This window comes from Chiroxiphia lanceolata, chromosome 5 (assembly GCF_009829145.1).
Source record: "Chiroxiphia lanceolata isolate bChiLan1 chromosome 5, bChiLan1.pri, whole genome shotgun sequence".
NCBI lineage: Eukaryota > Metazoa > Chordata > Aves > Passeriformes > Pipridae > Chiroxiphia > Chiroxiphia lanceolata.
In genome coordinates this window covers 47,875,234-47,899,779 of record NC_045641.1, presented here as the reverse complement: position 1 = coordinate 47,899,779, position 24,546 = coordinate 47,875,234, and the positions used below count along the sequence as shown (strand labels likewise).

Genomic DNA, 24,546 nt, shown 5'->3' with positions numbered 1-24,546 from the left:
CTTCCTCTTTGAATTTCATGGGTAATATTAATGCTACTGATACTAAGTCCATGAAACCTGGAACTAATCCTAAAAAAATCTGGATGATCAATGTGTCCTTTTCATGAATGCCCCTCACAAGTGAAAAAGGGTTCTATCCTGATGTACATCAGCAATGATATATCAGTATGATGAAAACAATTACTTAGCAAGGTAGTAAGCAACAACCAACACCGCACTAAGAAATGAGGCAAAATATCCAAAATGTTGAAATAAATGCTGTTGAAATCCAAAACAAAGATTCTCCACCATTCTTTAATTCTCACTCATCTAAAACAGTTAACTGCAAGATGTAAATCCATTAATTTATGTTTGAACTAATTCATAGCTTCATCTGATGTATGGATATGGGTGCCTACCGTACAGCACATGTACGGTAGAATGTACCACAGTACATTCTACCACTATTTTGACTATAATAAGCCTGGATTCCTCTTTGGGAACCAAGGCAACGGTCAGGTGCATGGGTACTTCATGCCACCCAACCCCATCCTATCCATCTGTCCCAAATCAGGATGAATTCATAGAAAAAATAAATGCTGGAAAAACTGAGTCACACCAAACAAAAGGAGAAAACCCAACATTTTTCAGGTACAACCAACCTTTTGCATTTGTTATAAAAACAACAGGAAGACCAAACGCAGTGAAGCACCGTGGACGGACTAACTGCCCTCACTGCAAATCACCTTCGTGACTTTTATTCCCCATTTCGGTGCTGAGCTGCAGCTGAATCCCTAACGAACACTCACGGTACGAGATCCACGAACGGGGATCTGCCACCTGCCGACAGGCGAAACTCAGCCTATATGCTGCACAAACCCCAGGACAGCCTCATGAGAGCCAGTCCTCCGGGCAAAGTATTTACTGTATTTACAGCGAGCCCGGGCTCGCACCGCTCCGCCAGCGCCGCGGGGACTCCGCTCGCCCCCGCGGGGCCGGTGCCCGGGCTCGGCTCTGCGGGGCAGGCCGGAAGCAGTGCGCTCGGGGCGGGGGCGGCCGCGGCCACAGGCGGCAGGTGACCCGCGACCCGCCGGCTCGGGCAGCTCAGCGCTCCCCGCCAGGCCCTGCCCGCGCAGCGATCGCGCCTCCAGAGCGGCCCTTCCCCTCCACCCTTCGGCGCCGGGCACCCGGGACCCGAGCCCGCCGACCCCCGCCCCAGGAGCCGGCCGGCCCTGCCCGCCCCGCACACCGCTACCAGGCCACGGGCGGCCGCTCCTGCCCCGGGCCGCGGCCTCTCACCTGAGCCCGCGGGAAGCTGCCAACACGGCGCCCGGCTGCCCGTCGCCCTGCGGGCCCGGCGGGCCGCCCGTCACGCCGGCTCCGTCTCTCACGCCGGCTCCGTCTCTCGCTCCGGCCCCGTCCTGCTGCAGCTACTCCATAGCGACAGCGGCGGCCAGAGCGGCGGGGCGGGGGCGGCCGGAGCGCGGCTCACTTCCGACCCGCAGGGGCGGTGCTGGGCGCGGCCGGGGGCGGCGGGCGGGAAGTGATGCGCTCCCCCGGTTTCCGCCAGCGGCCCGGCCGCGGCCATGGCGGGGTATTTGACTCCACGCTTCAGGAGGATCCGGAGTCGGAGCGAGTTGGAGCCGCGGCGGGGGAGCGGGCGGCGGCAAGGTGGGGTAAGAGCGTCGTCCCCGCCTCTCCGCAGCTATTCTTCCCGCAGTGTCTGGGGGGCTGGCGGCGGCTTCGAGCCTCGCCGGGAGCGGAGCGGGCTCCGAGGGCCGGCGTCCGTACGGGCGGCCCCGGCTGCTGGTGCTGCGGGAGGCACAGGGCTAGCGGGGAGCTGGCAGCTGAACAGGATACAAAAGAGCTTCCCCCCGCCTTATGCGCCGGAGCCGGGATCGCGGCGGCCGCCACTGGTACGGCTCGGCGTGGAGCTGTGGCCAGATGTTCCGACCGGGAGGCAGTTGGGATTAATGCATTGCAAGCGCTGGTTTGTCATCTGCTGAGCTCGTAGCTATGTGTGAGGTTAAACTGGGGACTGGGGAGAACCTCCCCCAGGTGAAGCTGGGAGCGCTGGGACTGCTCAGCCGGGAGCTGTCTGTCACCTGCTCAGTGAGTTCTCTGCAAGTATCTGAAGGGAGAGTGCAAAGAGGATAGAGCCAGACTCTTTTCAGTGGTGCCCAGAGGGGCTGTGATATCTTACGTGGCTATCTCCGGTTCTGGAAATATTCAAAACTTGTCTGGACGTGGTCCTGGGCGACCAGCTCTGGGTGGCCCTGCTTGAGCAGAGAGGTTGGACCAGATGGACCCCAGAGGCCCCTGAAAGTCCTGGCCGTTCTGTGATTCTCTAGTGTTTTAATTTATATGTACACAGCCCATACATATAGTATGTGTGGTCATAACAGTGGGAAAAAGCTTCCTCTCCTGTTTTTAGTGTCATTTTGTTATCTTGGCTCTAATGAGTGTGAGTTAGCTTACAAGGCAGACTGATTCATGAAGCATTGTCTTTGTAAAATTCAGCTGATTTTTGAATATTTTTTGTAATATATATATATAACTAAATTCAGAGTGTTAAAATATGGCGTTTTAAATGTTAAAGGTTTATAAATCTGTAAAACTCTCATATAAATGTCTTGCAGGTTGCAATGGTCCTTTTCAAGCAACTCAGCTGTGGAATGGTATTATACGTGCCCTCCACAGTCAACTGGAAATCAAAAGACGTAGACAACATCTGAAAACATATAAAAACTGTTTCACTGGCTCAAATGCTGTCGATGTGGTACTGAGCCATCTTATGCAAAGCATGTACCTAAGCTGTAATGATATTTCTCGGCTGAAGGGAGTCCGTTTATGCCAAGCATTGATGGATCACAAGGTGTTTGAGCCAGTGGGAGCAAAGCTTTACTCATTCAAGAACGGGAAAGAAACAGAGTTTGAAGACACAGACACTAGTCTCTATAGATTTGTAAATAGCAGTCTTGATCCTCCTCTTCAAGGAATGAATGAGAACAATGAAAGCTTGTCTCCTGAGCAAATCTGCAAACAAAAAACAATAAGATGTTCCAAGTGAGTTACTCCAAACTATTCTAATTCTTCTTTTTTTTTTTTTTTTTAATAAGTTAAGGTGGGTTACCTCTAGGTGAAGTTATGTCTGTCTAACTCATGTGTTGGAGACTTTTCAAAGCTATGTGTCAGTTTTGAGAATGTCATGCTTAAATTGCAGAAGCTACTGGGAATTTCTTGGTAATGTTAAAGTGCTTTGATTTGCCTTTTGTTATTTAGAATAGAGTCTGGCACAGTAGCATAAGCCTAGGTATAATTTGGTTTTGCAGTCAATCGTGCTGAAATCTGAGAATTAGCATGAATGAGGTAGGCACTGAACGCTGGCTAAGGAAATGGAACTAATAAACAGTATTTGGAATCAATATCCTTGCCCTTTCCACAAAGCAGATGTGGATGACTGGAATTCTAGCAGCATAACAAACCCCAGATACAATGAAGTCCTAAAGTTCTGATTTAAGAGCAATTTAGGAAGTAAGAGACACATGTCCTAATCACATTTGTTATACAACTAAGTTTTTTTTTCCTCCCTGAGCAGAACGAAGTGTGATACGTTTTCAAACCCCTCAGCATTAGAAGCAGCTGATAAAAAGAGGGTAGAGGAGCTTCTCCGATCAATCTATGTTCATGCGTCTTTACCTCCAAAGACCATGGTTAATGAACCAATTCATCTGCTTTCAAAAAGAGGTGAGGATTGAATTTTTTCATTTTAAAACTTGATTGTTCTTCACTGCATTTTGGAGTGAGTATCCCATTTCTGTTAAATAATGCCCCTCAGAGTCCTAAATTTAACATGTCACTAATGACAGAATATCTAAATGAATGCTAAATGGGTAAATGCTTGTAGCAAGTAAATTGAAGGAAACACAACAGGATTATGTTTTTGCAGAATGGTGCTGTTTATGCAAATACTACTTCAGAAGGAAGTAGGGTTTAAGACTAAAAACTTTTTTATTATAGGATTCCTTTGCTATTCACTTCTACTAATTAGAATAGATTATTATGAATTCTAATATGATGGGAGAGATATTTTTTTAGCATTCCTATTTTGGTCCCTTCTTCCCCAACAGAGAAACTTCACACTGTGCTGTTGGCATGTTTGCTTTGAAGACTTAAAACATTCTTGAGCGAGGTAAAAACAAAGGTTAGTGGTTTACATAAGATCTTGTTTCTGAGGATTTTTTGTTTGTTTATGGTTTCAGTAATAGAAGATGTTTGGAAACAGCAAACTCTGTTGCGATTGCTGCAGTTAATTGATATTCCTCTTCTAGAAGATATCTTGGTGTCTTCAGTGAAGACAAAATCAGACTGTTTTGGCAAAGAAGAAGACCTAGTTATCTCAAATACTTTCCTGGACAGAGAGGTTACATGTAGCTTAAACTTGCCTGAGTAAGTTTGTACACATAGTGGGTTGATGTTTGGTTTTAAATACTAGCTGAATTCCTGGGGTCAGTGACAGTCTAGCATAAATACAGCTTGTTTTGATTTGAGTATAGCTCAGGTGTATTGCCTGTAGCATAGGAAAACAATGCAAGTTGCTTATTTTGAGCAGGTCCTTGAGCTGCTGTAGTGAAATAAGTTACATTAACTGCGTAAAAACAAGCTCAGTGTTGTGGTTCAAATACATGACTATACCTGCATGGTTGTTTCTATCTAGTTTTATTTAAAGGAATAAATAAGAATAGGCAGAGCATTTTAAAGTAAGCACTAAAACTGACTTTTCCTTCTACAGGCTTGACAGATGGCTCTATGCTGCAATTGAATGCTTGGAGTATTTTCCCGACCAATTCATAGTGATGATTAGTCAGCAGTTACCTCAGAGCACTGACGAACCCAGCAATCTGGATACATACAAGAAGATTCTTTTTGACATTATAATGAAGTATTATAGTCAAAAGAAGGAGTCTCTTCTTGCTGACCAGGATCCCCATATTCATTCAGGAATTATAGAACTTATAGGTAAGAGCAACCTGGAACAAAAAATACAGGTGAAAGCTATGTAGAGGATGTAACTTGCTAAGCGTCAATTGACTGAATTGTGACACTGTTTGCAATGCTATTGCAGATGCACTTTATAGGTTGGAAGGAAATGTTCAAGAACACTATTAAGAACCTCTGCTCAAGACAAGGACAAATTTCAAAGTTAGATCAAGTTTGCTTAGGGCCTGGTCCAGCTGAATTTTGAAAATCTGCAAGGATAGAGATACACTGACCTCTGTGGGTAACTGTTTCAATTAGTAACTACTCTCATTGTAAAACTTTCTTACCCCAAGTCATAATTTCCCTTATAGTTACTTATAACTAATGACTTTGTGGCAATTATTTTAGTTTTATGTTTTCATGTTAACCGGAAAAAAGTTTTGTAAATTCTGAATTTAGGGCACTTTTTAGTAATAGAAGTTATTTAAAATTATTGAAGGGACTGTTGAGATTGTGATTCAGGCTGTGATCCCCCCTGCAAAACCCTCCTATCATAGGCTTACAAGTAAACCAGAACAGTTTAAGTTAAATACAAGTTTAAGATAAATCTTACCCTAAATAGGCTTTGTTACTTCTTCAGTTCTATAGGGTTGTTGTGGCTTAACCCCAGCTGCCAACTAAGTTCCACACAGCCACTCACTCGCTACCTGCCACTACCCCACTCCTGGTGGAGTGAAAAAGTAAAACTTGTGAGTTGAGAAAAGAATGCTTTAATAATTGGAACAAAATGAAATATAATAATACTAATTATAGTAATAGCAGTAATAATAATTGTAATTATTACAATAATAACAACATAGAGTGGAATAAAACCCAAGAGAAACAAGCAATGCACAATACAATTGTTCACCACCAATGCCCAGCCCGTTCCTGAGCAGCAGTAAGTGTCTCTTGGCCAATTCCCCCGAGTTTATGTACTGGGCATGGTGTTCCATGGTATGGAATATCCCTTTGGCCAGTTTGGATCAGCTGTCGTCTCAACAGTAGCTCCCTCAGCTGCTCCTCACTTGCTTACGCTTTTGGTGTTCTTTTTAAACAAAGGTGGTTTCAAATGGCTTGTGGCACACTCCTGAAAGTCCTGGATTATTCCTTGTAAAACACAAACTCTGTCTTAGAAGTAGGACAAAGGCCAGAAAATCATACGTAGGTTGTATTCATGTATCTGCCTTTGTCTTACTCTTGCTTTAAGAAAGTTAAACTTTTTCATAGCTTCTCACTTTCAAAGTGAAGATAACTAGAATTATCATCTAAAGGGTTTGGAGATTATTTCCACTGTATGATGTTTCTTTGAGACTCTCATAGCCTAATGGCTTAAAGGAGGAAAGGGGAACACAGAGACGTGATGCCTCACCAACCAACAGTAACAAAAAACCCCCAAACAAACAGAAAAAGAAAAACCCCAACAACAGCAAAAAGAAACCAAACCAACCAAACAAAACCCCCAACAAAACAAAAAGAAAACAACAAACTAAAAAAGAACTGTCAAAGCAATGAGTGTGTTGGAATTGTTCAGCTCATTAATTACTTAGAGATGAATCCTAGAAATAATATGAAGATGTGTAAACACCAGCAGTGCAAACATCACTTCAGTGTTTGCACATTGTAGACAGACTATAGTAAATGTCCTGTATACATTGTTCAAGCACAACTGTTCCCTGACTTCCTATGGGACAAAGACTTTAAGCTTTTATTGAGTAAATGCTGTATAGAGTCTTGCAAGGTTTTAGAATTCACTGAGATAACCTGTTTTCCTTGGAAGGAAAGCCCCCCAAAAGTGGAATTATTATTGGGATTTAAATATGTGTTTGCGACTCTGAAAATGAACAGTTGCATTGAATACGCTTCTCTACTCCATTGCAGAAAAAGGAAAAACAGATCAAGCTCTAGAGGCATTACAACTTTATTTAAAATTATTAGCACCAAATATCAGAGAAGAACTACGCAGGCTCCTGACATTCCTAGCCATTGCATCAGAATCTGAGGGCTACAGATTACAAAAACAAGTAAGTATCTGCTATGTTTAATGTAGAAAATAGCACTTTTCTATAGCAAAGCTAATGTTTTTGTCTAGAGGTAGAAGTATTCTCTTTACTGCCTTTCAACGTGATCTGTTTTAAAACAAATATCAAGATGTTTTCCCACTGATAGCATCCTGTTGCACGTAGTCTTTACTAGCACATTGCAAGTCAATCTAATGCCAAATCTGGGTACTTCTTTTTCTAGTTTGAGAACAGATTGGTGATCATCAAGACTTGCACAAAGTTCATCTTGCAAAATAGAACACTGTCAAAACCACAGGCAGAACTGCTGACTCAGTTTCTGATGGACAATCACTCTGAGCTCTTCAAGGTATCATTTTCCTTACATCATTGGTATTTTAAATGTTAAATGCCATGAACTGCGTTTTTTCAAGTAGGACAGGTCTGAGGAGCAGTGTTTAATGTTTTATCTGTCACAGTTTAACAGTACAGCCAAGCAGGGTGAGAAGCTATTCTAGACTATGAAGGACAGATTTTTGAGAGCTTTGCAATCCTTTATAAATTATATCCTTTCTCTTTATATGTATCATGTGTATTCAGAAAATATTTAAAGTATCAATGTTTTCTAGAGGCCTTTTGGCACCTTGTTTGTAATGGCTGCCTCCTAAATCTTTGGGCATCTTAGTGTCTTTCTCTTTTAGAAACTTGCTGACATACTCAGAGTTGTATATAAGGTGGTGTACTCTGGTGCCCCAGTGTATGTGTACAGCTCTGATAGCTCTAAAGTTCCTTTGGTATTTTGAAATGTTAACTTGTAAATTAATAAATAGAACCACAAAATGAAATGACCTTTCTATTAAGCTTGATCAGCTATGTAAATATACAGATATGCTTTATAGTCTCTTTTGTTTATGTTCCATCATATTGTCACAAATGTGAAAAGATGGAACATTCCCATACTCCATACAAATAAGCTTCACAGAAACATTGATTTGGTTTCAGTAAAATATTGGTTTTAATTCTTATGCAACATATGCATTTCCAATTCTGACTTTGGGTCAAGAGACTTGGGAGATTTTACTTTTTTTAAAATTAGCTCCAGTTTAGTTTGAAAGTATCAAGTGGTTAATGAGAGTTTTGTATGTGTTAATACACAGCCAAACCCCATTTTATTTTCTTAAATTTTTTTTTTCTTTTTCTTGATATTCTTGTATCAAAAGTTCTGATATAAATGTTAGGGCTTTGATTCTCAATTGGAGATGGAGCCAGAACTGCAGAGCAACGTCAGCAGAGGGGATGGTGGTTTGCTCTTTCACAGCTGCAGTTGAGAGCCTAAGCTGAAATCAGTTTGTTTTACACTACAATTTTTGACATATCACTGGAAAACAACATCTAGAGATTTTTGCTTCCTATTTCTTTGGCCAGAAATACCAGAAATAAACATATGTATCTTAGTAAAACTGTGTGTTTTAGTCTAATTGTATGAGAGATTTTGAATGTGTACCTAAATAAATGTAGGCCTAGATTCTTCTGCAGTTAGGCATAGATTCTTCTGCAGTTAACTGTGTTGTTTTTTTTTTTTAATTGGTCATCTGAAAGCTTTAGATAATCAAAATAAAGAAATATTGCTTTTGTAATTTTTCCTTTATTGGATTCTATTTTCAGACTCCTTTAACTCTTCTGGAACTAACAAGTAGGAGACTTGAGAGTTTGCTAGAAGGACAAGATCCAGATATCAATTCAGGTAGATGACGTGATACACATTTTTATAGAAATTATTCTATACAAACTGTTTCATCATTAGTTGACTATAATTTTGCATAGCCTGTGTTCCTTTGTTGGAAGTGAAGGATTAGTGATTAGCAGGTAATGCAATAAATAATTGAATTATAGGCTATCAGCAAAACTGGTCTCTGAATATTAGAGAACAAGAGTTCTAGTAATTACCTCATTTGAATACATTACAATTTTTTTATTATTTCTGGAGATAACAGTGCAAAATGTGCTTCCTGAAGTGACTTGCTTATTATTTGGTTTGTGAATGTGATGTGATTTTGTATTTAGGAACAGTATTCTTTTATTTCTTCCACAAGACACCTACAAATTCTTGTAGAGCTCAGTAGTTACAGGTTCTGATAGATGTCTTGAGCACAGACTTTGATTGTTCAGTGTTTTGAAGAACTCTCTTCTTTTTCTGGGTAAGCACAAAGTTTATTAAGAGCTTAGAATTTACACACCAAGTGTCAAATGCCTTTTTTTAAGCTACACTACCTTTCCGAATGTGGGATTAGTGTTTTTCAGCTTATTTCTTTTATGAGCTAAGATTCCATCTGCCTTTGCTGCCAGAAATATCTTGCAGCACTGATTAAAAGGGTTGGCTTAAATAATTGAATTTCTCTCTGACTACCTTTTTTTTCTTTTGACTTCTGTATTGCCAGTGTTTATGTGCTTAAACATTGAAGAAAAACTGAGTCGGGTACTGATAACACTAAGTTATTTTGCTGTGTAATACTATATTTAATACAGCATCTGCCTGAGAAGTAGTTTTGGTACTTCTTTGGTAAGAATCTCTTACCATCTGTAGTGAGTTCTGGAATGTATCCAAATTCCCTCCCATTCAGTGTTCTGAGAATCACATTGTGTAGCCAAAAAATTCAGAGATGAGCAATAGAGGAAAGAGCTGCTTGTCTGCAGTATTCTTGGAGCCTGTGTGGTCTCCATCAGCACATTGAACAGACAACTGAAATATAAGCCCCATACCATATTCTTCCTACTAAGCTTTAGAGTTTCAATCTGCAAATGCATATAGGTTCCATCTACTTGCTGAAATACCTAGTTTGATCTGATTGTAAGCTCTCTGGCATGGCATATTCCTGTTTTCCTGTGTGCCTCATATTCTGGTGTCATTTTCCCTTTTCTCATAAAGGAGACATCAGGAAAATCTTCCTTGGGAGCTATCGAGCGTGCTTAGCTGGTGAATTTTTCAGGTGTGGGTGGGAGCAGGAGGGAAGGCTGGGGGACCCTGATAAGGAGAGGAGTCTGTCTATTGCAGGAGGGTAAACTTTAGGTCTGCTGGAAATTTAGCACACTAAAACCACTGAGAAAATTCTGGGGTTGGTTTTAATCTAGTGAGCCACTTACACCACCAGACTGAAGGATCCATGCTGAATTTTTAAGAGTTAATCACTTTGCCAGAAGCTTTCCCTTTTGAAGAGCTATCTTTTTCTTCATTTGATCCTACGAAACCATAAAAGGTACTGGTGTTTGACAGACTCATTGTAAAAGATGGGAAGGACACATCCGTGTGAAAGCTCTGACAGCTCAGGTTAATAACTGCTCTCTGTGTGAAGTCTTCAGATGATGGTGTTTGTACAGAAGGATTACTAAGAATTTTTTCCCCTTTAGGCAACTGACAGTTGTTCAACCAAATCACTTTCTAACATGTATAGGAGGAAAAAGTGTCTGTGGAGTAGCTGAATGCCAGTCTTTCCTCAAGCCAGAACTCACCTGCCCAGTGATGGGGCTTGAATTCTTGCAGGACAGTGTTGCATAGATTCCCAATCTTTTTATGGCTAAGTCGTGCTTGAGTTGCATATCTCTTGGGGTTGTTCCTGGCTCTGCCCTCACTCTGAATCACTGCCTCTTGCATCACCTCTGTTTCTGGTGCCCAAACTATGCTTAGCTGTCTACTCGTTCAGAAGCTTTTAAATTCTATTCGTGATTTTTGAAGTGTGGTTCAGAGGCAACTGTTTCTCCACAGTATTTATTCACTTGCTTTAAGTACTGGACCTTGGTACAGATCTGATTCATTCACAGAGAATCATTGGATCATGACAACTGTAAAGTTCTTGTTGTGTGATGTTCTTCATTATGGTTTCTGTTTGTGAGAACTGTATTTGCTCTTTGTCTTGCATGCCTGTTTGCAGTACAGAATCATCTGTGATACTGCACTTGCAACACTGTTTTTCAATTTTATTTTTGCAATTAATTTTAGATGTCCCTCTGTGCTCAGTGGAGGGCTTTCACATTGTTTGGAGATGTAATCACATCTGAACTGGAATATCTGTATATCTATGTTTCTGATCGTATTTTTTAACAAAGCTTTTACATGATACGTGAAACTTACTCTGAACCTCTCATTTCTTACAAAGGCTTCACCTTCTGTCAGCGCATTACAACTCAAGAATATGAAGATCAAAAACAGCAAACCAATCAGTATCTTCTAGCATTGATTCAAGAGATGGACAATGACCCTACTGTTCCTTTGAAGCAAAAGAAGAAATTAATCAAAGAATTCAAAAAATATCATTGTCTATAGTAGTAGTTGTAAAACTACATGTGAATTTTGTACTCCAAATGGTTTGACATCAATACAGCCTTTTTTTATCTCTTTTAAAAAAAGTGGAGGATGCACGTGAAAATTGTTCATCATAAAAAATGTTTTCTTCTTATGTCTTTACATCTTCAGTTTCAGGAAATACAACTATCAAAATTACTATGGTGCTAAAAAGCATTAAATCTAATTATTCTTTTAAGCAAAATGTACTTAATTACTCATAAGTTAATACAACACTGCTTGTGCTGCTTTGAGTTCAGGGTCTGGCACTTTTTTCTTCTGTCCCACAACCCCATGGCACTCTATCTGAGCCAAGTCTACATTCAGAGCCATGTTTGGGTTGATAATCAGTGGGGGATTTTAATCTTTTCTATCTGTAATTAATAATAATTGAAACTGTAGATTATGACTCCCGTGGGTGTTGTAAAAGTGTACAAAGTGTGTCAAAAATGTTAGAAGCAGGTAAGTGGGTTTTGAATCTAGCAGGCAAAATTTATTAGGCAGGGAAACCGTGTGCTTGCAGGCATTAATTACATCCTCTTGTTACTCCCTCTCCACTATGGCAGACTGAGCTGCTGCTAATTCAGCAATTATGCAAAAGCAAGTAAAAAATTACATTTTGAAGAAACCTAAGAAATAATAATCTTGGTTTAGATCTCTTGGTATACTTAAGTAATTTATTTTAACATGAGGACATTTTGAGAGTGTCTAGTTATTTATCATTAATACTTTGATAATGTTTTTGAATTTCTACAGCAAAGCTAGAAAGCAAGTTGGCCTGTCTTGACACATTGATGGTTAACTGTAAATTAACAAGAAAATGTTGATACAAGTCATACAATCATAGAATGGTTTGGATTGGAAGGAACCTTAAAGATCCTCTTATTCCAACCCCCCTGCCATGGACAAGGACACCTTTCACTAGACCAGGTTCCTCAGAGCTCCATCCAACCTGGCCTTAAACACTTTCAGGGATGGGGCATCCATAACTTCTCTGGGCAACGTGTTCCAGTGCCTCACTACCCTCATAAATAATTTCTAGAGGAAAAAAGACCCAAGTTTCACCTTTCAGAGGTGAATGCCCTAAATCCTAGACTACAGGGCCATGTGTTGTTTTCCTAGCCTGCTGTGGGATTTCTAGCCCTATGTCATTCTCCCAGAAGAGGGAGAAGGTACAAAAGCAGGCTATTGAGAATTTTAAAAAGGAAAGTATTTCCCAGTTAAGTGCTTTTGGTGTTGAGTAGTGGGAGAAAGGGATTTTAGTTGCTTTTTTTTTTTCCCTCTCCTCTCTGTCTTCAGTCCTTTTACTGGTCTTACTCAAAATACTAAACCTGGTAACAGGGAGGGGTGATAACGTGGTAATTTGTAGGCTAGATGAGCGGTGAACTGCTTTGAGGAAAACTATTTTTAAAAAACAAACTTTGCACTTTGTGACTTGAATTTTTTTGTGCTAATCTAAAGAAGATAATAAAGAACTGTATAAAAAGTGACAAATCTATCATTTCGTAGTGCATTCGTACAGAAGAGGCAGCCAAGGGGGTGTAGATCCAGGTATCAAGTAGTAAGGAGGCGTTCCAAACAGGCATTTATAGCTGCCACGTGGTTCCTGTCAGTTCATGGGACAAGAGGTCAAGATTGATCTAGTTCTGTGAAGGGAAGGAAGAGCTTTTGAAAGCCCTGTTTTATTCATATACCCTGACAGGAGAATTTACTTACCATTAATCTTCTGTTGAAAGAAATGGTGATATTTTACATTTAATTATGAAGGCCTATAGAGCTATCAAATTAATTGCCAGTATAAATTTGTTTGAAGTAGAAAATTTCCAGAGCAAAAAGTTTAGTCTATAGGTACTTTTCAGTACAGTCTTACCAAAGCACAAGTGATGCCACCTTCAAAGTAAGGAGGCTTACTTCTATTTATAGAGCATTCATGTTTGCTCCTACCAAGGAAAAGGTTCATTAGTACTTTCATGGGAACAATGTGTACGTTTCCTTAAAGTCCTAGCTGAAGTATGCTCACAACTGCGTGAAGCAGTTAGTTAAAAAACTAGAGCTTGGGCCTCTACATACAGCTATCAAAATAACAGTGGACTAGACTTATTCACATCCTACACAGTGTAATACAAGCTGTGTCCAACAATTTGTAGGTGGTGGTCTCACACCTTCATACCCCAGCTGCCTCCTCTGTGGCTCATATAGCTGTTAGCAGCAGGAGGAGGGTACCTCTTTCGTTCCTTTCAGTAGGTTAGACTAGAGGAAAGCCAACACGAGCTGGCAGTCCAAAGTAAAAAAGATCATATTCAAGAAGAATGATCATCTCTCATTCTCTGAAGCATTGGCTTCTCTTCTGTGGTGCCCTTATGCAAGGCAGCCAGGTAAGTGTACTGTGTGAGTATACCTACTGGTATTATGTTAGGGCAGACAGCAGAGGGAATGAGACACAACAGGGTATCCTCTGCAAATCTGAGAGCACCGAGTATCACCAGACCTAATAAAGAGGCCATTTCCCTGCTGCAGTGAGCTGTATCAGCCCAAGGTCAGTGTCAGCACCATGTATCTATTATCCACCCTGTCCGAGGGACCATTTCAGTCTTGGCAAGCAAGCAAGCCAGGTGGGACACCCCCAACTAGCATGGCCCTCCCAGGTTTCTATCTGACTATTAGCCCATGCTGTGCTCTTTTCTCCTGCAAGCCACGCTGCACAGACTGATGGCACAGTGACAGAGCTTCTGGTGCCAGAAATAAAAAGTAGTGGGGTATTTGTGCTTATCTAGAATGTATGGAGAGGACACGGATTATCAGCTAGGACACAGCTGCAAGCTTTTCTCACCTTTGTGGCTCCTTCTGATGTCACCTTTTCAAAAAGGTGAGGGGAGTGACACAAAGCTTATTTGCTGAGCCATTGTTCAAAACAAAAACCAAACAAAAAACCCCACCACCTAAAATCCCTTTAAAAAAAGGAATTGTTCAAATCATTCTTTTCTCAAAGCCTAAGTATAGTTTCAATAGGAGTGGTCACACTAGAAGTATATTCCTCTCATAACTATTCACTAAAATAACGAAAAGTAAAGCTCATGTATTTCTTTTCAAGATAGGCAATCTCAAAGACTCTTTTTGAGATATGTTTAATGTCCATTTAATTGCATGCATAATTTAGAATGATATTCAGTTTAAAAAAAAAAAAAACCAAACCATTTCTTCCCACTATGTATTAAGTGTCACACCAGTACAAGCAATTGGTATTTTTATTATCTCATGCATTGAGGTTTTCTGCAATAAAGAATACAATGAAGCTCATCAGTAAAAGATGAGAACATTATGAAATGACAAGTAACATATTATTTCATAGTATTAGGCTTGTAAAACTTTATTTTTAAACTCTGAAATTATTTTTTCCCAACCCAATTAAATACAGGAAAGCTAAAACACAATCCTAGCTGATGGAAAACAGGTTGTAGTTCAAAGAATTCCATTCTGAGTAAAACAATGGAATAACAACATATCCAACTATGCTACCTATATATCAAATTTCTCTTCACAGATGTTATGTCCATGTTCTTCATAATCTTCTCTAGTTACTATCATGTCTTCAAAATCGTCGTTTTCAGAAATGAGCTTCCCACCTTCCCAAGAATAAGTAATAGGGCTGAAAAATGAAAAAAGTTATTGTTACTCATCTGTAAGTTCATTTAGAAGTATGCAGTGATGATTTCCAAGACTTTCATTTAATCATATCTATTTAGAAATACATTTTTGATTGCTAAATCAAACCATCCAGCTTCTGAGAAGTTATGAGACAAAGTTTGAAATTTTAGCAGGGCTAGCTGACTTTCCTTTTTAAAAAAGTGCCTCTTTGGAAGCATGTGTGAAGAGGGAATGGTATGGACATGTCTTTGTATTTACTATGCACAGATAATGATTCTTTAGTAATATTTAAAAATACTCTTGAATAATACTTTTTAAAAAGTAGAGATTTTTTTGTACTTTCAAGGTATATTTGTTTGGTCTCAGCTCTCTCTGCAAAGATGTTACCCCTTCCAAATCCCTGAAGTAGCTACATTAATAATGACATGACAGCATTCAGATGCTGAAAATTCTTCTAAGTAAAAGTCTAAATTCATTAATCTTGCATACTTGCATATCCATTTAATGAAAACAGTCTTATTTATCTGTTTACAATAAAAAGGCTGATCCTAAAAACACTTAACTTTATTAGTCAAAGTACAGAGCAAGCAGGGGGTATCTAATTTATTTGGTTTGTCTGAAAAATATACTGATTTAAAATATTCTTTTTGTACAATTTTTGTTCACTTAATATTTAAATTAACACCTTTACTCAGTCTATCTTTTTAATCAGCAAAAGAAATCCTACTTTACAGTTTGTTCTGCTAGAAAGATAAAGCCTTCTGTTTAGAAGTTTAGAACTTACTTTTCAGGAAGAACAACAGAAACATCGTAATCAGTTGGAGTAAGACATCGAACTTCAGAATAAACTCTATCTCTAAAGCCTGGAAAAAGGGTGTTTCCTCCAGTCAGAACTATGTTCTTGAAGAAATGAGGCTGCATTTCTGTAAAATAAATAAGTAAATCTGTAGTTAGAGACTATGTAGTTAAAGGGGGTTTTTTTCCAATTTTGTTATGAATTGGAACAGAAGTAGGAAATATGCATAGAAGAATTTTATGATCATCTAACCAGTTAAATACAAGAAAGTGATCAATCACCCTATGTTCTTCCTGATTGTAGAATCTGGCTTTGATAACTACTGTCTTCTTACACTGTCTGTTAAATTTCATGTTTGCCAACAAAATTCCCCATTCAAAAGGGGTTTTAAATAACACAATTTTTTAAGAGCACATTAATAGCCTAAATGCTGCCATACTTATGTGGTATGATAACAGTAATCAGCTGTACATCATCTATAAAATGAAAGCTTTGGTATTACTTCTGACAAACTGCAGTCAGGAAGGTTCTACACTTCGATGCTTAAATTACTAAATTTGGCCACTTTCATTTTTCTCATCAGTTTGATTTTTCTCTTCCTCCAGTACAGAAAGATATTTCAAAAGATAAGTAAAACTAATTTCAAGTTTATTCCACCATTAGTGTCAAAGACAGACAGGTTATGTTAGAAAAGGATGTTAAGAAGAATTAAGTCTGCAGCAATTAGCTGATTCAAGAGTAGAAACCTATCAATAAATCACCAAAAACCAGGGCTGGCCTAACAGACTTTTGCAGATGATCAGTTCTAGAGTATATAAAATGCATCAAAAGACAGAACAGTTCACCAAACTGTTTAACTGGCATATTGAGAATTTCAGCTTCTCTAAGACTATTTGGATCCTTAAAAACAAAACCAACAACAAAACCCACCACAACATCCCTCCTTCCCCCACCTCCCCCATCCTTTTCATAATACTTTTAGGTTATACCTTCGGGTAAATTCTGAATAGAATAAACAATGGCTTCAGGAATTCCCATCTCTTGAATACCAATATCTGAAGGATGGAAGAGTATTTCTGGAACTGCAAATCTTTCATTCGTTAGACGAAGTATTTGTTCCCCAGTCTTGTATTTTCCACTTAACACCATCTCTTCCCTCGGCTACATTAAAGACATGAATAGTACCCACTGCTTAAGAAAAGCAATCACATTCTAGAGTATTCAGCTAATCTATTTCATGTACTGCAGAGGTAGGCAGTCATATTATCAACAAATCTTTTAAGAATAATACATACTCTGGTATTAAATCTGAAGTGACTTTGCTCTTATCAACTGCAGTTTTTTCGTAAGGAAAACAGAACTGGTATGCATGAGAATGGCCTTAAAATATTGGGACTGCTTTCAAAATTATGTCCAACATAGTAAATGAGATTAAACTGTTAAATTGTCTTCAGGCTCTTCTATAAAATGACTTTGAACTTTCTACCTATTAGGGTATTTAAATGAAATTCAGAGAGACTGACAAAAAAGCATAAAAGCAGAGAAAACATTTTCCAACTTAATGTTAAAAACCCCCAACAATAATCATATGGATAGGCTGTATGACAGAGCACAAGCACAGAAAGCTACAACTGTTAAATAATAGAACATAAAATGCTATGCTGAAAAAACAAAATTTCATTTTTATCTCAACTTGCTACGGAAAAGCTTTACCAATTAATGTATAGCAATGAAAGATGTTACAGCATTAGAAAAAATAGAGTATTTTTAACCTCTCTACTAGACTTGTGCAGGGGAACAGTCCAAAAAAAATTTCAAAACTATTATTACCTTACAAAATCCTTTTTTGATTGTGCTGAAGTCTGGCAAAACATAATCTACCATTACAGTATTTTCCTCTCCTTTCAATCTGAAAGAGAAGAATGTAAAATTCAACAGAATGAAGAAAAGTTCTAAATTCCAACTACTTTATACTAACAAGACTTTTTTTCATTTAACTGGAAAATTTTCTGATTAAGAGTATAGTTTTATTTGTTTGTACAAATAGATTTTTCAGAAGTACTAACATTTACATTTAGTACTACTGCATACATACTTGGCAATGTCCATGTCCTTGTAAAAGTCTTGAGAAACATAGCACACATCTTCTTTCACTTGATTAATTACATGCGTTTCATCCATAACATGTAGCTGTCTGACAAAACCAAAAACCAAAAACACTGAAGTTTGAGAATAATCAAGTCTTCCATTTCCTGTCCAGTTTTCTACTGGAGATGGTAACCATCGTTTTCATGTCACAGAAAGCTAGTGCCTCAATACCTAAAACTCATATTCAATTTACAAATGCATTCCCGGCCTACTGGAGTTGAGTATTTTCCTATTTCACAGTTCAGTAAATACAAATATTAACCTGCATTTGCCCATTGTCTTCCTAACAAGCATAGCCATAATCCTGCAATTAGCTCTCTTAGCAAAGACCTTTACCTAGATAAAGTTATAAGCTAAAGCATCCCAGTGAAAAGTTGACCCTATTGAATTTTATTTGTGTTATTGATAGTTGGCAAACTGACTGATGATCTACTGAGACACCTCAGAAAATATGTGAAGACTTGTATAATTGTGAACACACAGCTAACCTCATCAACTTCAAAAGCGTGGGCACTTTGAAAAATAACAGCCTAATTCTTCAAAGAGTTTAAGCTCATCTTAATTCATCCTGACCTGAAGGTCAAGATGGCAGTGAGCAGATTATAACAGACAAAAATTCCCTTCTCCTTTAAACAGCATTTAATCTAAAATTCATAGAACCAGGAAGAATACTCCATGAACTTGTAGCTCATTTCATACCAAGTTTCATAGTGAAGATCTGCATGCTTTACCTGTAAGAGATGATCTCCTTTAAATGGTTGGTTAAGAGTTTCCCTCCAACATTAATCCTACAGAAAAGCAGTAACACAAGGCATTCTGTCATTATTAACTTCAGGCATAGAAAACAATTCTTCTAGAAAATATATACTGCAGTTTACCTTATGATTGCCTCTTTCTTCTTTTTACTTCTACAATAAGGTACAATGTGTGTAAAAGAGTATCCACTATCCACAATGATACAACACAGCTCAGATGGATTATCTCGGAAATACCTGTGTGCACTAAGAGCTCCAGCTGAAATACAGAAAATTTAATTCAATTTTTATGTGAATATACACTTTTAGAACTTACAGTGATATGAAAGTGTACTTGCTTCATATTTTAAATGCCTTTGACAGACTTTCAAGACCTCAATACATAATACTACAGTCAACACATGAATTCATTTTGACAGTGGATAAAATTAAGTGTTGCATATGGCCCCATTTAATCTTTTTCAGGAATTCTGGTCCACATTCAGTTTCCCCTCCTAAAGTCTAAGCACACTGATCATGCCACAACTTATCAAATATATATAAAGGAGTATCTCATGTCCTGTTACCTTTCAGAAGGGTGGCAATGTTATTTACATATTCCCTGTGAGATACAATATATTTCATGATTGTAATGCTGCATTTGACTTGCTAATACAAAACGAAACCAAACAAAAAACCAACCTCAGGTTCCCAAAAATAGAAAGCTACCAAAGACTTCATGCAAATTTTTGGTAGACTTTTTCAAATGCTATCCTGTTTTAAAATCCATCTGTTATTTCTGTCATCCTTACTCTCCTCAAATTTCTTGTAATTCCATACCATGACACTCTCTTCAGAAAATAGTACAATAGTACAGCTGGAATTTATAAAATAAATAACTTTTAAAATTTTAATACAGTTAAAAGTACATGTACAAGTATATTACTCAAGACCCAGGAAGGAAATCAAGGAATTTTTATACTATCTTTATGTAAAAAAAAATATATATATGTATTTGCATATGCATGCATGCTTTTTATGTATGTATTTATTTATTTATTTTAAAGGGGTTAAGCTTCAAGATATATAAATGCAAACTAGAAGGAGACAGACTCACCATTTACTCTAAGAACTGCTTGAAATTGATATTCTTCAAATAGAATTTCATTCATAGATTCTTGTATTGAACTGAAGTTAAAATAAGGTTCGGTAATAATAATATTGGTATCTACAAAATCCACCTATGAAAAATATATTAAGATTGTCATTACATAAAACCAATATATTTTGGCCTACTGACCTAGTTCATCCCTCTCTTGTATATTAACTATATCTTGATCTCTAAACCACACTGTATCTGTCTGTGATTATTGTTCTTCTTCAGTTTGCAAAAACATAAATCCCTGTGATTTCTAATTGAAAACACTTTCAAAGAGAACAGTAAGCTCCCCAGTTCTATTTTAATATTTGAGGTACTTATGTTAATTTCATTAGTCAGTATTTAATCTATACAAAATAAGTAATTAAGGAAAGGCTCTTACTTGATACATTTCTTTTCCAAAAAGATAATCCCAAACCTGTCTCTGGACATCCCAGTTCACCAAGTAACCCTGTAGGAATTTAGATAAAAACTTTCACTATTTAGAAAAAATAAAATCATACTTAAAAAAAGGTCAAATGATTGATAGACTGGTAATATAAAAGGTTTAGAGAGTTAAAATGTTTAAATTTGCATTTCTAGGCTAAGGAGTAAATGTTACATAGCATAAAGTATGTTATAAATATTCCCCATTGATATGTTAATTACTACACTACAAAAACAATGTAAACTGTGTTTTCTGTATACATTATTCTCTTTGGCAGAAGCCTGTCAGTCTGCCCACGGTGCCAGAAGTGGTTATGGAGCAGATTATCTGGAGTGCCATCACACAGCATGTACAGAACAAACAAGCAACCAGGTCCAGTCAGCACTGGTTTATTAAAGCTTGACTAACCTTACCTCTTTCTTTGACAAGGTGACCTGCTGAGCGGAGGAAGGAATGGATGTGGATGTTGTCTACCTGGACTTTAGTAAAGTCAGTCAAGTCTGAGCTGGCTGCTCACGGCTTGGATGGGTGTGCTCTTTGCTGGGTAAAAAACTGGCTGGAAGGCTGGGCCCAGACTGGTGGTGAATGGTGCCACATCCACTTGGCATCCAGTCATCAGTGGTGTTCCCCAGGGCTCAGTACTGGGGCCAGTCCTGTTTAATATCTCTATTGTCAACTTGGACAAGAGGATTTGGGTGTACCCTCAGTAAGTTCACAGAAAGCACAAAGTTGGATGGAAGTGTTGATTTGCTGGAGGGCAGGAAGGCTATGCAGAGGGATCTGCACAGGCTGGATTGATGGGCCGAGGCCAGTTGTGTGAGGTTCAATGAGGCCAGGTATTGGGTCCTGCACTTGGGTCACAACAACCCCATGCAGGGCTACAGGCTGGGGGCAGCGTGGCTGAAAAGCTGCCCAGTGGAAAAGGATCTGGGGGTGCTGGTTGACAGCAGCTGAACATGAGCCAGCATTGTGACGAGGTGGCCAAGAAGGCCAGTGGCATCCTGGCTTTTATCAGAAATAGTGTGGCCAGCAGGACCAGGGAAGTGATTGTCCTCCTGTGCTCTGCACTGGTGAGGCTGCACCTCAAATCCTGTGTTCAGCTTTGGGCCCCTTACTACAAGACATTGAGGGGCTGACACGAGTCCAGAGGAGGACAACAGAGCTGGTGAAAGGTTCAGAGAACAAATCTTATGAGGAACAGCTGAAGGAGGCTGTTTAACCTGGAGAAAAGGAGGTTCAGGGGGGACTTATTGCTCTCTACCACTACTTGAAAGGAGGCTGTAGTGAGGTGGGGGCTGGCCTCTTCTCCCAAGTAACAAGCAACAGTACAAGAGGAAATGGCCTCAAGTTGCCCCTGAGAGGTTTAGATTTGCTATTAGGAAACATTTTCTCACCAACAAGGCTGTCAAGCACTGGAACAGGCTGCCTAGGGAATTGTTTGAGTCACCATCCCTGGAGGCATTCAGAAGACGTGCAAATGTGGCACTTAGGGACATGGCTTAATGATGGACTGGACAGTGCAGGGTTAACAGTTGGATTTGATGATCTTAAAGGTCTTTTTCAACCTAAACAATTCCATGACTCTTAAACTTCACACTATTGACTCTCATTCTTGGATCATACCACTCAACCCTGCAGCTGTGGTATATTGTATGAAAACTATTCCTTACAAAAATTTACATTTAGCTTTCATGTTAAACTGAGGATTACTTACTTACTTTCTGAAACGGAAGAATATAAAAAAGACCAGAAGGATCCTTAATTTCATCCAGTTGATTTGCTGTAAATGTTTTCAAACGTGCAGTCTTTGATCTGAACTGACAGTTGGGAATAACGCTGGAAAAGATTGGGAAGTTTCCTATTCAACATGGTATGAGACACATTCATTGTCTTTATGCCACTTGCATAAATAGTATACGTTCAGTAATATTTTTGCTGCTGTATTTTGGTTTTAGCCCATTTACTGGAGCTAATTACGAGGGAAATCTCCAATTTCTGACACCTCCAGTGTAGACAAGACACTTTTTCGAAAAACAAAACCCCCAGCCACTGCGCTGAGCTGCAACCACCACCCCCCGGCCATCAGTACAATCCGAAAAGTGCCCGGGGCTCTTCTCCCACCCTGGCCGGTGGGGCATAGTGTGACACGAAGGAACATGGTGTGACACGAAGGAACATGGTGTGACACGAAGGAACATGGTGTGACACGAAGGAACATGGTGTGACACGAAGGAACATGTTGTGACACGGCGGGGCACGGCAGGACATGGTGTGACACAGTGGAGCACACCGTGGTACAGTGTGACACGCTGGGGTACGGTGTGACACGGTGTGACACGCTGGGGTACAAGACGACACGGCGGGACACACGGCAGCCCCGCCGGCAGACCCGCCGGCAGACCCACGCGCGCCGCAGGGGCGGGGCCCGCAGCCGCCGCAGGGGCGAGGCGGGGCCAGGCCGCGCCTCTCGGCGGCGGGCGCAGGCGCGGGCCGGTGAGGGGCCGAGAGGCGGGTCAGATCCGCGCTGGGGCCGGCGGGAGCCATGAGGGGACGCGCAACGCCCGCCCGGTCCCGCCCCGGGCCCTCACCTGACGTTCGCGTGGCTGTAGCCGATCTTGGCGTTGTAGGCGCCGTTATCCAGCACCAGCGTCGCCATGTTCCCCACGGCGCCACGGCCGCCGCCGTCCCAGTATTGATCCGCCACCGCCGTGGATCTCTATGGTGACCATAGAGCGGAGGAGCAGCGCGCGTGGCCGGTCGGGACGCGGAGGTGCCGGCAGCGCTCCGCCTCCGCCTGGGGCCGCCCGCCGTGCCGGTGACGCTCGCGGGACTGCGGCGCCATTGGCCGGGCGTGACCCGGCAGCGCTCGGCAAAGGGGCGGGCGGGGCGGTGACACGGCGTCACCGCGGACAGCGCCCGTCACTGCCGCCCACCGCGCCTGCCTGCGCGCACAGACCCTGCTCCGGCCGCCGTCAGCCCCGCGGAGGCGGTAGCGACCGCTGGGGACCGGGCGGGGCCGTCACGGCGAGAGCTGAGGTCGGGGGTGTGTTACAGTTACCGCGCGGTCGAGGGAGTGCTGTGCCCTCGGGTGTTCCTGGCAGTTCGGGGTGCTGCCATACGGGAAACCCGCGCCTCGCGGAGAAAGGTGATGTTCGACAATCACGTTATGTGGGAAGTGAGCAGCAACACGGGGCTGCGCTCTGTAAGAGTGTGACAAAATGAATAGAGAGACGACTCTTTAAATCCCACCGTCATTATTTTAATGTTACAGAATCACAGAAGCAGTTAGATTGAAAAAGATCTCTGAGATCATCGGGTCCAACCTATGAAAGAACACCACCGTATAATCTAGACCACGGCACCAAGTGTCATATCCAGTCCTTAAACACCTCTAGGGACAGTGACTCCACCACCTCCCTGGACAGTCATTTCCAATGTCTAATCACCTGTCCTGTGAAGAAACTCTTCCGACTGCTCAACCTAAACCTCCTCGGGCACAGCTTAAGACTATGTGCTCTCGCTCTGTAGCTGGTTGTCTGGGAGAAGGGGCCAACCCCCACCTGGCTACAACCGCCTTTCAGGTAGAAAGGAGGTGTTCTAAGCATGCTGTAATTAACACTATTTTATTATAAATAATATTAAAAGCAGTGTTGGAGTTCTCTGTGCAGCCCAGGATCTGTTTTGCCTTTGCTGCTGCAGCAGTGTACTGCTGACTCCTGTTCAGCCTGCTGTCCGCCTGGACCCCCAGATCCTTTTCCACAAGGCTGTTTCTCCTGCTACACAGGTCTGAGCCTGCACTGGGCTCTGTGTGTATGTTGTCTCAAGTGCAGTACCTTGCACTTCTCTTGATGATGAATTTTGCTGTCTTTATATGTTTTACTTACCATCACTACTATCTTTTTTCTTATCCAGTTAAAAAAGCGCACTACTGCTTTGTATCTGTGTATAATTGACTTTCCTATAAATATGAGAACTTAAAAATAACTGCTGCTGTCTGTGATGACTCTTTGCCCTAACAAATATCAAATGTCTTTCTGTGAGCTAGGATGCTTATTGGAATGCACAGCAATCTGATTTTAGACAAATCCTCTTTATGTGCTTGTAAAGGAAGTGTATCTTAAGGACAGCATCCTTAATCCTCACTCTAGCAGAGACATTTGGTTCTTGAGGAGAGGTCAGAGGAATTATCAAAAGCCTGTTTTTCCAGTTCAGGAGTTTCTGGGTGCATTTAAAGAACACTGTAAAGTGTTGTTAGTTCTCCTTCTTTGCCTACTGACAGGTATAGTAAGTTTGGGGGTTGTAA

The 24,546-nt window shown here is 40.6% G+C and overlaps 4 protein-coding genes across 8 annotated transcripts in view; 2 read left to right on the top strand and 2 right to left on the bottom strand.

Annotated features, from left to right (window-relative positions):
- SCYL2 (SCY1 like pseudokinase 2) overlaps window positions 1-1,469 on the bottom strand; it is a 36,507-nt gene extending 35,038 nt beyond the window's left edge. The window contains exon 1 of one of the 3 annotated variants that reach the window (XM_032687223.1): window positions 1,279-1,469. The gene's annotated coding sequence lies outside the window, so the exon portion shown is untranslated. Of the gene's footprint in view, window positions 1-641; window positions 908-1,278 lie in introns of those variants that run through there. The other 2 variants (XM_032687225.1, XM_032687224.1) reach the window with 2 other exon arrangements.
- On the top strand, window positions 1,211-20,650 carry DEPDC4 (DEP domain containing 4). Of its 3 annotated transcripts, none has more exons than XM_032687228.1 (9): window positions 1,211-1,655; window positions 2,619-3,045; window positions 3,578-3,726; window positions 4,242-4,428; window positions 4,772-4,998; window positions 6,880-7,022; window positions 7,243-7,368; window positions 8,664-8,742; window positions 20,521-20,650. In XM_032687228.1, exons 1-9 carry the CDS (start codon window positions 1,526-1,528, stop codon window positions 20,637-20,639), a joined length of 1,587 nt encoding a protein of 528 aa, XP_032543119.1. In that variant the 5' UTR covers window positions 1,211-1,525; the 3' UTR covers window positions 20,640-20,650. The 3 variants fall into 3 exon arrangements, with proteins under 3 accessions (XP_032543119.1, XP_032543118.1, XP_032543117.1); XM_032687227.1 differs by lacking the exon at window positions 20,521-20,650 and adding an exon at window positions 11,150-12,270 and having other exon boundaries at window positions 1,211-1,650; XM_032687226.1 differs by lacking the exon at window positions 20,521-20,650 and adding an exon at window positions 11,150-12,270.
- ACTR6 (actin related protein 6) lies at window positions 14,673-23,096 on the bottom strand. The gene is made up of 11 exons (XM_032687229.1): window positions 22,832-23,096; window positions 21,962-22,079; window positions 20,199-20,267; window positions 19,775-19,898; window positions 18,802-18,937; window positions 18,655-18,711; window positions 17,871-17,969; window positions 17,606-17,684; window positions 16,765-16,936; window positions 15,764-15,902; window positions 14,673-14,980 (listed from the first exon to the last, which is right to left on the bottom strand). The coding sequence occupies exons 1-11, from the start codon at window positions 22,897-22,899 to the stop codon at window positions 14,851-14,853; spliced, it is 1,191 nt and encodes a 396-aa protein (XP_032543120.1). The 5' UTR covers window positions 22,900-23,096; the 3' UTR covers window positions 14,673-14,850.
- Window positions 22,789-24,227, top strand: LOC116786561 (translation initiation factor IF-2). The gene is made up of 2 exons (XM_032687230.1): window positions 22,789-23,388; window positions 23,515-24,227. The coding sequence occupies exons 1-2, from the start codon at window positions 22,962-22,964 to the stop codon at window positions 23,535-23,537; spliced, it is 450 nt and encodes a 149-aa protein (XP_032543121.1). The 5' UTR covers window positions 22,789-22,961; the 3' UTR covers window positions 23,538-24,227.
- Window positions 24,228-24,546: the final 319 nt, after the last annotated feature.

What these genes read in the sequence shown, in the direction of transcription:
- LOC116786561 (XM_032687230.1), top strand. Translation starts at nt 22,962, where the DNA reads ATGGTGACCATAGAGCGGAGGAGCAGCGCGCGTGGCCGGTCGGGACGC. An exon ending in CCCGCGCCTCGCGGAGAAAG is followed by an intron (nt 23,389 to 23,514) that starts GTGATGTTCGAC and finishes TTAATGTTACAG; the next exon opens with AATCACAGAAGCAGTTAGAT.
- ACTR6 (XM_032687229.1), bottom strand. Translation starts at nt 22,899, where the DNA reads ATGGCGACGCTGGTGCTGGATAACGGCGCCTACAACGCCAAGATCGGC. An exon ending in AAGGAGATCATCTCTTACAG is followed by an intron (nt 17,970 to 18,654) that starts GTAAAGCATGCA and finishes TGGTTTTGTCAG; the next exon opens with ACAGCTACATGTTATGGATG. An exon ending in TCAAAAAAGGATTTTGTAAG is followed by an intron (nt 16,937 to 17,605) that starts GTAATAATAGTT and finishes TCTTTAATGTAG; the next exon opens with CCGAGGGAAGAGATGGTGTT.
- DEPDC4 (XM_032687226.1), top strand. Translation starts at nt 1,526, where the DNA reads ATGCGCTCCCCCGGTTTCCGCCAGCGGCCCGGCCGCGGCCATGGCGGG. An exon ending in TGTAGCTTAAACTTGCCTGA is followed by an intron (nt 4,429 to 4,771) that starts GTAAGTTTGTAC and finishes TTCCTTCTACAG; the next exon opens with GCTTGACAGATGGCTCTATG. An exon ending in AGATCCAGATATCAATTCAG is followed by an intron (nt 8,743 to 11,149) that starts GTAGATGACGTG and finishes TTTCTTACAAAG; the next exon opens with GCTTCACCTTCTGTCAGCGC.